This window comes from Panthera pardus, unplaced genomic scaffold (genome assembly GCF_024362965.1).
Source record: "Panthera pardus isolate Hobbes unplaced genomic scaffold, ASM2436296v1 HiC_scaffold_17, whole genome shotgun sequence".
NCBI lineage: Eukaryota > Metazoa > Chordata > Mammalia > Carnivora > Felidae > Panthera > Panthera pardus.
Window position 1 is genome coordinate 12488273 of NW_026526732.1, and position 14066 is coordinate 12502338.

Below are 14066 nucleotides of genomic sequence, written 5' to 3' on the forward strand. Positions count from 1 at the left end.
AGAAAAAGCATACACTCATCCAGACAACCTTTACCCTACCCCACAATTCCATTCAGAAACAGTTCTGAGCAACCATTCAGTCGGGCCATTCTGGAGACTAGAAATGACCCTTTGCTCTCCACTGAGGGCACCTGGGGAGCCACAGCATGGAAGTACTATCTGTGGAGATCTCTGACAACCCTGAGGGGCAAATGCGATTTTGGATTCACTACACTCTCAAACAAGGTAAGTATTGCTGAGCAATCAGGATGCATAAATGAAAGTCGCTATTTTGATTTTAGTCTAGCCATGCCATTTTCAAGAGAGGTTCTCCATGAATTGAGAGATCTTCAAAATTACTTGGCACTCTGAGAATATTTCTTATTTACCCACTAGAGACCATCTGAATACTAAATTTATTTTCAACAGATTCACATAAAGATTCTGGACTAGCACTGCCCGCTAACCTTAGCATTTGCATCATCAGAGTAAAACAAGATGGCTGCCCCTACAGGCACATTTCCCTCACGGGAGTTACAGAGTTTTGAGATGGCAGAATTCCAGAAAATCCTTAACTGCTACTTGGTTCAAATATGTGATGGACAGGAAAAGGCCGGGGGGGGGGGGGGGGGGAGGGAGACAAATTAAATGGCGCTGCAATGCTCATTTGGCAGCTACCCCTTTTCAGTATTTAAAATTTTAAGTTCCATAATATTTACAGGATCTTCACATCAGAATTTATACTAAGTGTTAACTGTGCTACATTTAAAGTTTTAACTTTAACATTGTCTTTTTTTTTTACTTCCCATACGGTTATATATTTCACTTTTCCATAATGCCATATATTATTCAAGTAATCCTGAATCTTCTTGATGTTGTTTTTAACCAAGCAGTACACATTTCTGAAGATGTGAAACAGAGCTCAAAGCTGAGATCACAAAACCATCATGATCAAGCTTGTAACTATGTTCCAAATGTGCACAGAACAAAAACTGTAAAGAAATACAGCTAAATATTAAAAGTGGTTGTGTTTGGAGGTGGGTGGCTCAGTTGGTTGAACACCTATCCAACTCTTGATTTCAGCTCAGGTCACGATCCCAGGATCGTGAGATAAAGCCCCGCATAGGGCTCTGTGCTGAGCATGGAGCCTGTTTCAGATTCTCTCTCTCTCTCTCTCTCTCTCTCTCTCTCAAATCAAAAACATTAAAAGAGATAAATAAAAGGGGTTGTATTTCAGTAGAGGAACAAGGAACAATTTATTTTCTAATTTTTGTCTTCTAGATTTTGTAGTAAAATAATAAACTTTAAAGGACTGGCCATTTAAATGGATACCTACAGCACATCTATTTCATTCAGTTATAGAAATAAAAACATCATAATTTCATATCTTTTTGAAACAAACATGTTCAGGAGATGGGCTAGGTGGGTGCCCTAAGAAGGGCACTTGTGACGAGCACTGGGTGTTGTATGTAAGTGAGGAATCACTGAATTGTACTCCTGAAACCAGTACTGACTGCGCTGTATGTTAACTAAAATTTAAATATTAAAATAAATTTTAAAAAGTAAATAAGTAAATAAAACATGTTTAAATGCTTTTTTCTCAAGAAATCTTACATTAGGAACATTTATCGCGTATGATAAAGACCATATTATGCTCATATATAGTTAGTTACATGTCAACATTTAAGAAAAATAAGCAAGTTATCAAGCTATTTATCATCATTACATAGAATGGACTGTCTTGGGGAGCCTGGGTGGCTCAGTCGGTTGAGCGTCCAACTTCAGCTCAGGTCATGATCTCAGAGTTCATGGGTTCAAGCCCCATGTCAGGCTCTGTGCTGACAGCTCAGAGCTAAGGACCCTCGGCTCTGTGTCTCCTTCTCTCTCTGCCCCTCCCCTACTCACACTGTTTCTCTCTCTCTCTCTTAAAAATGAATAAACGTTAAAAAAAAAAAAAAAACAGAATTGACTGTCTTGACTAAAGCCAAAATTTGACTCAAATAACATTATTTAAACTTCACAGAAGTTCAATTCAAAAATTAAGCCCAGCATTAACCAATGGTCTACTGTTGAACTACCATCGATAACAAAGAAATATTTTTCCCTTGATAACCAACACAAGAGAACTTTGCAATTAAAGAACAAGTCGAACCACAAACTTTAAATGTGACACTCTTTCCATCATACAGGAGTATATAAAGATTGTATGGGAGTATGTAAAACAGAGGCCATGTGACAGAAGGTTCATGTGTCTCCGCCCCCTTAGGTCAACCTAACCACGCCCAACCCCCTCCTCCTTTATTGTTTCAGGGCTGTGAACAGGTCAAAGGAGTGGGTTCTATGGGTTATTTACGCAATTCACAAAACTAGGATTCACAATCAAATATCCATAGAACATTATAAAGATGTTACCGGAAGCATATTCAGAATAACAACATGCTAAAAGTAAAAACAAAACTTCGTCAGCCTTAATCACATTGTTCCTTCTCATTGAAATGATCAGAATATCACAGGACGACTCATCTTTTCAACAGTCTTGGAAAAAATAATAATCCTAAAAACACATCAACCTGCAATATAAAATCCAACATCTTACACCATATTAACGTCATTAGGAAATGTTTCAGACAGGAATATTCAAAATGTTCTAAAAACCTTCACTGTGCACGGGCCCCGTTTCAGCAAGAGGAGCTCAGATTATTTTTAAAATATAAGAACAGGTGCCCTGCTTGGTCAATAAGCAGGCTGCAATAGCCCAATGCTGCAGACCTCTGGATCCAGGTAGGTCAAGGCCAGCCCTGGCCTGCGGGCGCTGTGCGAACAAGCGTGAGGAAGTGACTTCACCTCTGCAGGTCTCTGGCTACTCATCTACAAAATGTGATGACAAAATGCCTACTTTGTTTCATAAAGATGAAGTGAGAAAAGTGGCACAATCGATAGAATTTGGTTGCCGTTAGTCTATTATTAATTTCACGTGTTTAATAGAAACTCTTATGCGGGGGGGAAAAAATTCTAAAGGCAATGAAGAGTGTGAATTCTTTTCTGATTAGTGTTATTTTTGAGTTCCTGGCGCTGCAGGTGTGAGCAAGGCGTGAATACCTTTACAGAAGCGCCAAAAAGAGGTCGAGCCACTTGCGTGCTGTCATTTGGAAAAAGCCCGTGCTAACGGCTGCATTCCTTTGAGTCAACTTTTATCTCATTCTTAATGGATGATGAACATTTATGAGGTGCTGACTATCAAGGATTTTCCACTAAGTCTGCTGTCCCTCCCGTACCGAGGAACTCGCCTGAGTTACGGAAGGTCTTTTCTCCTTCCCTTTTCTTGCCAGCGTGTCCAGTCCTTTTAACGAAGAAAATATGCCCTTCTTGTTTCTTGCTCGCTGGGTCAGGGAGAGTGTTCTCTTCCGGAGAGCAGAGTCATCTCGAGAACATACCTAATTGAAAACACAGTTTAAAAAATCTTAAAATGTCATTATTTGGGGGACAGGATTCACCGTTGGCTGAACTGGAATAAACCTTGCTCGCTCAGCCTGTGTCCTGACCAGCACGAAAGCTACCGCATGCCTCACATACCAGAAACACATGCGCCCTTCAGATGCCTCTTATCTGGACAACACGAACCTAGTTACCACTTTCAGATCTCTCCAGGGTGGGCAGCAAGTGGGCAAAATGATCTGCAGACCCCCAGGCGGGAGCCAGTACTCGCCACAGAAGCCAGCCGCCCAGAGGCCATTTCGGAAAACCCAGAGAGGCTCCGCAAAGCGCAAACAAAATACGCTTCACTTAGTCCTCGAATTCTTCACACACCTGTTGCTGTTCTTCAGGGTTTTCTACCTTCCTGACGGTACGAAGCCTACCAGACAGAAAGGCAGATGCAGATGCGAATATTTAATCACGGTCTACGAGTGGCTGGCTTCCTCAAAGAAACAGCGGAGAAGCCAGGGCTCTTGACAGCAGGATGCCTCCCGCCGTCCAGGCCCGCAGTGTCCGGCCCCGGGTGGCCCCTGGTCAGTTACTGGGTCAAGTCATAGGACAGCTGAACTGCAACCAGCTGGGAAAAGGTGAGCATCCACAACTCTCCCCGAAAGCCACTGAAACAGCCTTTCCCAGGAGCTTACCAGAGCATGGAAAGAAGAAACGGACAAGATGCCCAACCTGCCAAGGGCCAGCTTGGAGGGGCGGCTGGCGGCAGCAAGGAGGCTCTTGGGGTTGGGCAGCTCCCCGCCTTGGAGGCTGGCCAGGTAGCAGCGCGTCCTGAACAGGTCCATGTGCAACTTTTCCAGATTCTGCTCCCACTGCTGGATCTGTTTTGGAAAGAACGGGGGTAACTTAAATTAAAATGAGAAGTTTTCGTGGATCCAAGTGAAAATAGGATGCCTTTCACAAACCGCCAAGGAAAAATTTGTTTCAGCAGGTGCCACACGGTTGAAATCAGCCTTCCCTGCTCACCCCATCTGAAGCCCTCCTGCCTAAACACGCCAGGTCTGATGGTGCTGTACCTCATCAGGAGGGCAAGAACAAAACAAAGCCGGGGGTCCCAATACAAAACCACACATGCCGAGACAGCAAGACCCTTGTTGAACTCCGGCACCCTGACCCACGGCAACTTACGGCAGGAGGCACACCCGTAAGCCAGTTACTTCACTTTAATTTCCCTGCACATTTACAGCCTGTGATCTTCAACCAGATTAATGGAATTGCACACAGAGACTGGATAATGGACACAGTGACTTTACAGTGTTGTGCATTCTGAATAAATCACTCAACATAATAAGAAACAAATGGGGGATAGGCGGGCTCCTGGGTGACTCAGAGCCCTGAATCAGGCTCTGTGCTGACAGCTCAGCCTGGAGCCTGCTTCGGATTCTTTATCTCCCTCGCTCTCTGTCTCTCACACTCTGTCTATCAAAAATAATAAACATTAAAAAAAAGAAAGCCAATGGACTTCGGGGATAAAGACAAAGAGAGCTTTTACTCCTATTTTAAGTGTATAGAGAATAATCACCATCCATACATATAAGCGGCACCTGGGTGGCTCAGTTGGTTAAGCGTCTGACTTCAGCCCAGGTCATTATCTCACGGTTTGTGAGTTTAATCCACGTGTCGGGTTCTGTGCTGACAGCTCAGAGCCTAGAGCCTGGAGCCTGTTTTGGATTCTGTGCCTCCCTCTCTCTCTGCCCCTCCCCGGCTCATGCTCACACTCTGTCTCTGTCAAAAATAAATAAACTTAAAAAAATTGTTTTTAAATATACATCTGAATAAATTAAAACACATCTAAATTATTTACACAACTGAAATTTCTATGTGCTTCTTCAAAATTGAACTTATGAATTGGTAAAGAAACATATTCAAATTCGGGGGGGGGGCACTCCCCCTTCTTCCAAGGATCAGAACACATTTTGTTTGCGTATCACCTTTGAAAAAGGCTCTAGTCGCTCACCAACACCAGACTCAGCGGCAGGGCAGAAAGCTGGCCTTCCAACGGTGGCCAGAGCCATCGCCACATACAGGAGAAGGTCTGCAGCAAAGGCTTGTCATTAAGATTCACATGTCACTTCATTTGCAACAGCTGCCTCTCTAGTTTGGCCATGTTAGGCATCCAAGCAGATTTTAACTATTCACAGCAAACTTTCCTTTAAGGCCAATCCTTAATACTGGGTAAATGGTATTTTGCAAGATCTCCAACACTGAACACTATGCTCACTGCGGTCTCTCCGGAGAGAAAAGCAGTTACAAAGTCTGGCTTTTCTCCAGACTCCCTCCAAGTCCTCTGGATGGGTACCTCTAGAAGGTCACCGTATACCTTCTCTACGTGAAAGAAACGCAATGAGGGGCACCTGAGCGGCTCAGTTGGTTAAGCATCCGACTTCGGCTCAGGTCATGATCTCACCATTCGTGAGTTGGAGCCCCCCCGTCAGGCTCTGTGCTGTCAGCTTGGAGCCTGGAGTCTGCTTCGGATTCTGTCTCCCTCTATCTGCCCTTCCCCCGCTCATGCTCTTTCTCTCTCAAAAATAAAATAACCATTAAAAAAATTGTTTTAAAAAACAAAGAAACACAATGGCTACAAGATTTAAAATAATTTGTTGATTCATCATGGTGTGTCAACAAAACAACAAAGTCGCAGAGTATTCTGAAATTCTCAATCTCCATAGTGAATTTAACCTGTTTAAGCTTCCGCACATCCTTATTAGCGATGCGATAGCCTCCTGGGGTCAGTGAAAACCAGAATGATGTGTTGACTTTTAAAAATGAACACGTCCAGGTCATATACCTGAAGAGTCTATTCATTAAGCGTGAAGCCCATTTCAAACTCCAACAATCCTGGTTCATAGCCTTAGTGAGGACCACAGCTCTAGACTAACAGGACAGTCCAAATTGAAACTGCAAATCTCTTCTTGAGCTTGCCACACGAGCGCATTCTAGATTCCAGAAGTAACGAAAAGGTATTATGCAACCATGAGCTGACAGCTACCAGAAGCTGTGAGGCACAGTGAAAACTATACTCCCAGTTCTGCCTCTCAAATATCTTCTCTAGCGGATTCCTGAAAATCCACAGTTACAGATGCATTCTTTTGTCTTCTAATAACATGTAGATGTTTCCAGATTGGGTAGTCTATTAAAGCATATCCCTCATTTATACCTCCATGTGAAACCGTTTATGAGGTCATCTCTAGAGGCTCTGTTGGGGGTGGAAGCGTCAGAGGAAAGAAAACCAATGGGGCACTGGATACTCCAAGAAAAAGAAGCCCATGCCATCCACGGTGGATTAACAAGACAAAAATAAGAAGTAAAATAAAATCTGGGTCTAGGTCAATTGTGAGAGATTAGGGAAGACGAAACTCCTATTTTCACTGAATTCTGCAGTTTGCCAACATTTGTTTTTGTTTTTAACGTGTTTATGTGACTCCACACCAAAACACCACTGGAAAGTGAAGACCACACCGGCTCAGTGATACCCAGGCAGTCTTAAAATCTTGTCAGAAACACTGTGATCATCGTCAGCCTAGACATTTCCACCCAAAATGCAGTTAAATTCATGAGAAGAAATGGATTCAGATGCTTACGTCGTTGGGAGACCCAGACAGCATGAAGACGGTCCCTAACATATGTGATGATGCTTCAAGAGAACTACTATCTCAGTCAATACTCTACATTGTAGAGGTCGTTTTAAAATTGAATTTCATAAAAAATGTAAATGAGAAGGGACTTGATGACTTCTCCATTCCAACAATGTTTCCCACGTTCATCCTGACTCAGCCTTTGAAATGGTTCATTCTGTGTCTGTCAACTTGACTGGGCCACGGGGTGTCCACAGTTATATGGTCAAACGTTATCCTGGGTGTTTCCATGAGGGTGTTTTTGGGTGAGATTAACATTTAAATGGGTAGGCTGAGTAAAGCAGATGGCCTCCCCAATATGAGTGGGCCTCGTCCAATCAGGTGAAGGCTTGAATAAAGAACAGAAAGGCTGACCCTTCCCCAAGTAAGGGAGAATCCCTCCTGCCTGGTGACCTTCAAATTGGGATACTGGCTTCTTTCCTGCCTTTGGACTTGAACTACCAGCTCATCCTGGGTCTTGAGTCTGCCAACCTTCGAATGGGAAGGACACCGTCAGCCCACCAGGGTCTCCAGCCTGCCGATGCTGCAGATCATGGGACTTGCGTGCCTCCACAGTCACATGATCACGTTCGTTATAATAAACCTCTTTATACATATTCTTTCATACATCCCACTGGCTGTGTTCCTCTGGAGAACTCTGGCTGATACAGCCTTCAGCTCCACAGATTCCTGTAGCGGAGTCAGTCATCATTAGTCACATCTATTCCATATCTAAAGACAATATTTCTCTTGTTTGGAAGGCTGTGGTTCTTTTAAATGAGGATTTGTGGCTGGATGAGAAACAATGAAATATTCCATTTTTCTTTCCACGGACTCACCCAAGTTGTAGGAAAGGAATTGGGAGAATACCAGGTAAAAGTATCAGGAGGGCATGGATTCACACGCTCGGGTTACTTGGAGGGAAGGGGGAAGACGACAGGCTGATCCACGAGTCCAAAACAGACCCTGTGACGCTGAGAAAGTCCGCAGACTTAGGCAATGGGCTTGCAATTATCACACCCTCGTTTCTCAGCGGAGGAAACTGAAGCCCCAGAGGGAAGTGACTTGACCAGGGCCCCGTAACGAGCCAGCCCTTCCAGACCCGCAAAGGCCCAGAGCAGATCCTGAGGTGAGCAGCATGTGTGGAGAAGCTACCATCAAGCACTTGCAAAGCAGCCCCTGAATCGCAGGCCCTCTCACTCGTAAGGCAGATGTCTGCGTGCCGTTCCGCACCCACTGCGGCAACTCTCCTGTAAATTTTCATCCAACTGTCGCCTTTATTTCTCCCCCAAATCTCCAGGCATTCCATGTGGAAGGGAGACTATCTACCCTCTCACTTGGGTGCCCCGTTCGTACGGAACACTCTGCCTTCAGTCTCCTTCCAGGTTTGATGTGCGAGTTCAGCCCAAATTTTAAGTGACGTTAACTAAAAAGATAAACATACTTTACAGTTACCCCTCAAAGATGAGACAGAGGAGGAGATAAAGATACGTTTTTATAAAGGCAGAGAAACAGAAGACAGTTTTGTAGCTATTACAATGCTACCTCGGTAAATTTTAATCACCATCATCATTTAACACAGTAATGGTATCTGACATCACATTTATCAGGGGATTTCTGGAGACTTTTTTTCTAACATTATCAAAAACTAAAATGCCCAAAATCAAGTCCCTTAATCGTGGCTGTGTTTCCCTTTTCTAAATTCCTTAAACACTGATCATTGTCCCTAGACATTTCTTTATCTTTTAAAATAAATATCAGGACATGAAAATAAAAACTCAAATTCTATGCAGATTGAGCTTTTATTTCTTCTAACATCCTGCACAAAACAGAAAAATGGCATGAAGAAAACTCACTCTAAGGAATTAACTTCCACTGCAAAAGAAAAAATCACAAAGAACAACATTAAGAAGAAAACCCCCACTTAAGCACTGTCACAAAAGCAGTACAAAAGTTTCCTCCTTAATATTGCTAATATAGCTATATTTATTTAATGAGCTCAGAAAGATTATGGTCTGCTGTAGAAAGTGGGAGGGGAGGAGAGGAAGCCTCATGCTAAAAATAACAGATGAATAAGTGATACATAAAAACGATGACAAGCACATTCCTGCCACACCCAATACCCCTAGAAAAATATTTTCTACCATTCAGTCATTTGATCACAGCATTTGGTCATTTGTCCATTACAAGGTCTGACCTCAAAGATCATCAGTTTTTCCTTCTTGGTAGAGCAAGTTGAAGTATTTTCCAAGCACTACAACCTAACCTTCTCAGGAGAATCCTGCTAGCGACAGAGACTGCACTGGAGTTAACTAGTGGGTGGAACACCCAGCTAAGGCTTAGAGAATCTGTTTTGTTTTGTTTTCCTTTGAGAGAGAACTCACACGTCATAAAATTCACTCCAATTTATAATGGATACACTTCCTATCAAACCGAGCCAAAAAATTCAAGTTATGGAAATCATTTAAAATCTAATTTCAATTTTCTATAAAACCACGGATCACATGATTAATCAGTAAGCAAAACACAATCTGATTCACAAAAGTCTTATCAAAAGGCAACAGAGCCCAGTGGCTAGTAGTCGGTAGTAGTTCGTAGTCAAATCCCAGCTCCACCACTCACCGGCTGTGTGATGTTAGAAAACTGACTTAACCTCTCTCAGGGTGTGTTCACTCATCCATCCAACAGGTGATATGTACAACTTTACCTCATGGAGTTACGGTGAAATCATACACGATGGTGGCCTGAGGTAAGAGCCCTGGTAAATAAACTCATGGGCCCTGAGGACCGGGAGTGAGGTCAAAGAGAGGATATGTTAGCTGGGAATGAAAAAGGGAAGGCCTGAGGGAAGGAGGGCCAGAGCTGGCGTCAAGGAGCGGGGGCGGGGCCCACACAAAGAAGAGCCCAGTGTACCACAGTGAAGAGGACAGAAGACCTTCAGGAGCTCATCTTTCAGACTAAGAGCAACCTTATGCACAAGGCGATAATTATAAAATAATGTGATGAGAGCAATAAGAGACCCCGAAATTATGGCAGATAAAAGAGGTCCCTGCTGGAGTGAGTGGGAAGGGAGTCAAGGGAAGCCTCCTGATAAAAGTAATCCCTACCCCCTTCATCACAGATGAGAAGGGGTGAGCCCAATGACAGGGGGCGGGGCAGGGGACAGGGCGTGTCTGTACATAGATGTGTGGCCCATATGGGTCTTCTCTGCCTGAGGGGGGGTGGGGAAAGGAAGGAGTGGAACCTACAGGAAGTCTGGCACTGCTAGGAGAGGTTATCAGGGGCTTCATCTTATAAGGAGTAGAAGCCAGGAAGGATTTTTAAACCTGGCAATCACATGATCAGATCTGCTTTACAGATGCAAACACTCTGGCCTGGTATAGAAGAGGCATCTGAGGAAGGGCAAAAGTGACGGCCTCTGCCGCGGTACAGGGAAGGAAGAAGACATTCCTACCTGCCCCTCCGGCTCTCACCTGCACACCGTGTGCCTGAAAACTCAAATTGCCGCGGTGCCCCGGGTCCTTGCAAAGCACTCTGCCTCTGTTCCTGCTGACTCTTGGCCTGGCATTCCCTTCTCCATTCCTCTCCTGATTAACTAACTCCTCACTCTTCAAGAAGCAATGCAGGCACCCCTCCTCCAGGAAGTCTTCCATGACTACACAGGAGGCTAACCTTTCCATTTGTCTTCCACAACAGTCTGGAATATCATTTGCCCTGGATTCATTAAATTATGTTGAAATTATATGCTTAACTGTCTGGCACCCTGCCAGGCTGAGAGCCCCTGAGGGCAAAGACAGCATCTTCTTTGAATCCCCGGGCTGTGCACATTTGCCTGGCCCAGATACGCACTTAATATTCACTGAACTCAAGTGAAAGCCCAGAACCTCCATAATCTGGCCTTATCTCCTCAAATTCCTTTCGCCGATACCTCACTCACCAATGTTTTATTCCCCAAATGGCTTCCCACAAGCACACACCCGTATCATATTTTCCTCAAGGCCTTGCTTACTTTGCCCCTGCCCCCACCAACTCAGTTTCCAACTGCCTAGATTCAATCCGTCCTCTTTACTGTTTCGGAACTTTGAGTAAATATTTAAAAGAAGTCCACGTTTCACAAAGCCCAGAGCAGACAGGAGCCCGGCGACCAGCCTGCGGCTCCCACCACATCCTCCGCCCTATTCTGACTGCCTTCCCCCCCCCCACCCCCCCCTGCCCGGGGCCTCATTAACCAGGGGAAGTGAGGAACACACGGAGGGCATCAGGATGCGGAGAAGCCACCTGGGGGGAAGCCAAGATCCACGAAGGGTTGGTGAGGTTTTGCCCCTGTCTGTTTGTTTAAAATAATAAATGGAAAGGAAAATAAAGTACCAACTGGACTTAATTTATAACTCTTCCTCCCTCAGAACTTCAAAAGGCATCCAACGTGTAGACGGCTGCACGGGCCGCTCCACATTGGATAGGCTCGAATGAAAGCTGTGTCATCCTGCCCCACACAATCTCAGAAAGGCCCTGGGACCAGCCCACGTGATGGTCTCTTTCAAGCAGAGCACGTTACCACCCAACACTATGAAGATCAGCCGTTATTATCGTGATCGCGTCGTTTTATCTTTCTAGTTGGACAGCGTGTACACAGTGATCTCCTCCACCCAAGCACATCAAAGAAAATCCGTTTCCGGAGACTTTACTGTGCATGATGTAACATACCCCGTAAATTCTGCTATTATTAGGCTATAAATGACCATATCTGAGGTTCGGGGGGGGGGGGTCCTCTGGGGGAAAGCGCTACATAGATAAAATATTTTCTTTGATGTAAAATAAAACATAGTGGCGTGGAGATTTTTAAGAAGTAGACAAAGCACTACTGCTCTTTTAAAGAAGCTTTTAAAAGGGAGTTTAGAGAAAAGTATACAGTTATGGGATATTTGGGAGGTCGTGTTCTTATTGGTCTGGATTTGAAAACATCTTTGCCTTTGCAGCTTCACATAACATTCTCTAGTCAAAGACCATCTCATAAAACTAATCCTAAGCATGTACTTGTTAGCTGCCTTGACTTTTCATATTCTTTGCGTCTCCAAGTAAAGAGCTAAGAGCTCTCTTTACAAACATCTGGCAAACGAGCTAAGGACAGTGAGCGTAGCAAATGTAATTTGTGGTACCCACTGCAAAGACCTCTGGGAAAACAGGACTCAAGTACAACCTTAAAAACTGCCAATATGGCGAGGAGAGTATTTTCAGGTGGAATTTCTAAAGATCAATCCCAACTGTTTACCAAAAATTCACAAGTGCAACAGGAGAAGGGAACTGTGTATACAGGTGGGGGGGGAGGGGTAAGGGTAGGACGAACCAAAATGAAAAAATTAGTAGGATCAGGACAGTGTGCTTCAAATAGCTAATGTAATGATTCTGATAAAGAATGCATAATGTGCCACAAGTAAGAATTAAAAGAGCTTCTCTTCAGCCAACCAAACCATCAAAGACCCTTGGGTCTGTACAGGGTTTTATGTGAATGTAACTCCCCTCCCAGAGATATCATAAATTAATCATTGGTCAGCTATAAAAGACACTTAATAAAACTGCATTATGGCATAAAATTACATTTACTGAGAATGTGTATTTTTTTTTTAAAGTTTGCTTGGATTTCCTAGGGCCACTAAAAAAGGAAAAGGGAAGGAAAAGGGGGGCAGTCCAAGAGCCTCTGAATGTTGCCCAATTTCCCTTCTCTCCATCGACCCAAACATTTGACATTATATAAGGACCTAAAGACTCCAAGGTGGACATCCCTTTATAGGACTAAAGTATGGCTTCAAAGGTAAATTTTAGAGAGCCAACAGAAGTTAAAACCACATTTTTCCCATATAATCAGCCCGAGACTGTTTCATCGGGGCGCCCCAAACACTCTGAGACACCTGAATCCAGGAGTTCGACCTCTGAGGACAGACAGACAACTGTGGCTCCTGGGTCCTAGAAATTCAGGACCACACGCGAGATGTGGCACAGGAAAAACCGGAAGAACCATTTCTCCTTCTTCGAAAGCTTTGTGATTTGTCAGGTAACCCTGACCAAGGCTCACATCCCTACACGCCACAGAGACTGAAAGCTGGGAGATCGGGACCTGCCTCTGCATCTGAACTCTTCCCAGGCTGAGCAGAGGAGGCTGCTGCTCAATCAGAAGCAGGCAGAGGGCAGAGAACACGGGGTGAGCTCCTGGGGGTCCTACTTCCTCCTGTGGCTGTGTTCCTGCCAAGCTCCCGAACACCTGCCACCTCTCTCCATTCTCTGCTGGCAGCTTCAACTTTTTTTTCCACTTCCTTGTTAACTGGTAGTTTGTAGTTTGCTAGCAGGTCCTCTTTAGATAAATGGCGTATTCCGTTTGAGGAAGGGTTCAGGAGTATCGGATATGCTGAGACACTACGGAATGATAGAAATTCTGTACTCCGAAATCCATTTTCCATATAAATCGTTAAGCTTCTATAGTGTCACCTTGCATCAGGCCCTGGTAACTGCACATCCAGTGCTGTCCCACCAACTAACAGACTTCCCTATGTCATCTGTCCTCCAAATCTGATTAATCTTCTAAAGATACGATGTTCAGCCTCCACTTAGGAAGACGGAGATGCTATAACTTTCATGGACACGTGTCTAAGCGCTCAGGGTGCATGCACAAAGGAAAACATATTAAAAAGCTGCTTCTCCTCCTACAAAATGCAAACAGCATAGAAACCAGCTGTTTAATTATGATACGAATGTGGAGCTAGACCGGAGAAAGCATCGTCCTTTAGCATCTTATCTGTTGGCAACATACATACTTTTTTTTTTTTTTTTTTTGGAATCCACGGACACAGGAATAGCTGTATGGCACCAAACCAAACTTTCTGAAGCCACCCTCTGTATCAGAATCCTATCTAATTGTCCAGTGGTTTCATTATAGAAATCTTGGTCTGCAAGTGACAATATATGAGACGATCGGCGAGGCACGAAGAAGCTATTCGA

General features: G+C 44.2%; 1 protein-coding gene across 7 annotated transcripts in view; it reads right to left on the reverse strand.

Annotated features, from left to right (window-relative positions):
* The window catches only part of TIAM2 (TIAM Rac1 associated GEF 2), a 265433-nt gene that overhangs the window by 77831 nt on the left and 173536 nt on the right, over nucleotides 1-14066 (reverse strand). For all 7 annotated transcript variants that reach the window (XM_053904338.1, XM_053904340.1, XM_053904337.1 and 4 more), the window contains 2 exons: nucleotides 4098-4283; nucleotides 3255-3413 (listed from right to left, as the gene is read on the reverse strand). In XM_053904338.1, coding sequence (XP_053760313.1) covers nucleotides 3255-3413; nucleotides 4098-4283 — 345 coding nt within the window. The remainder of the gene's footprint in view (nucleotides 1-3254; nucleotides 3414-4097; nucleotides 4284-14066) is intronic.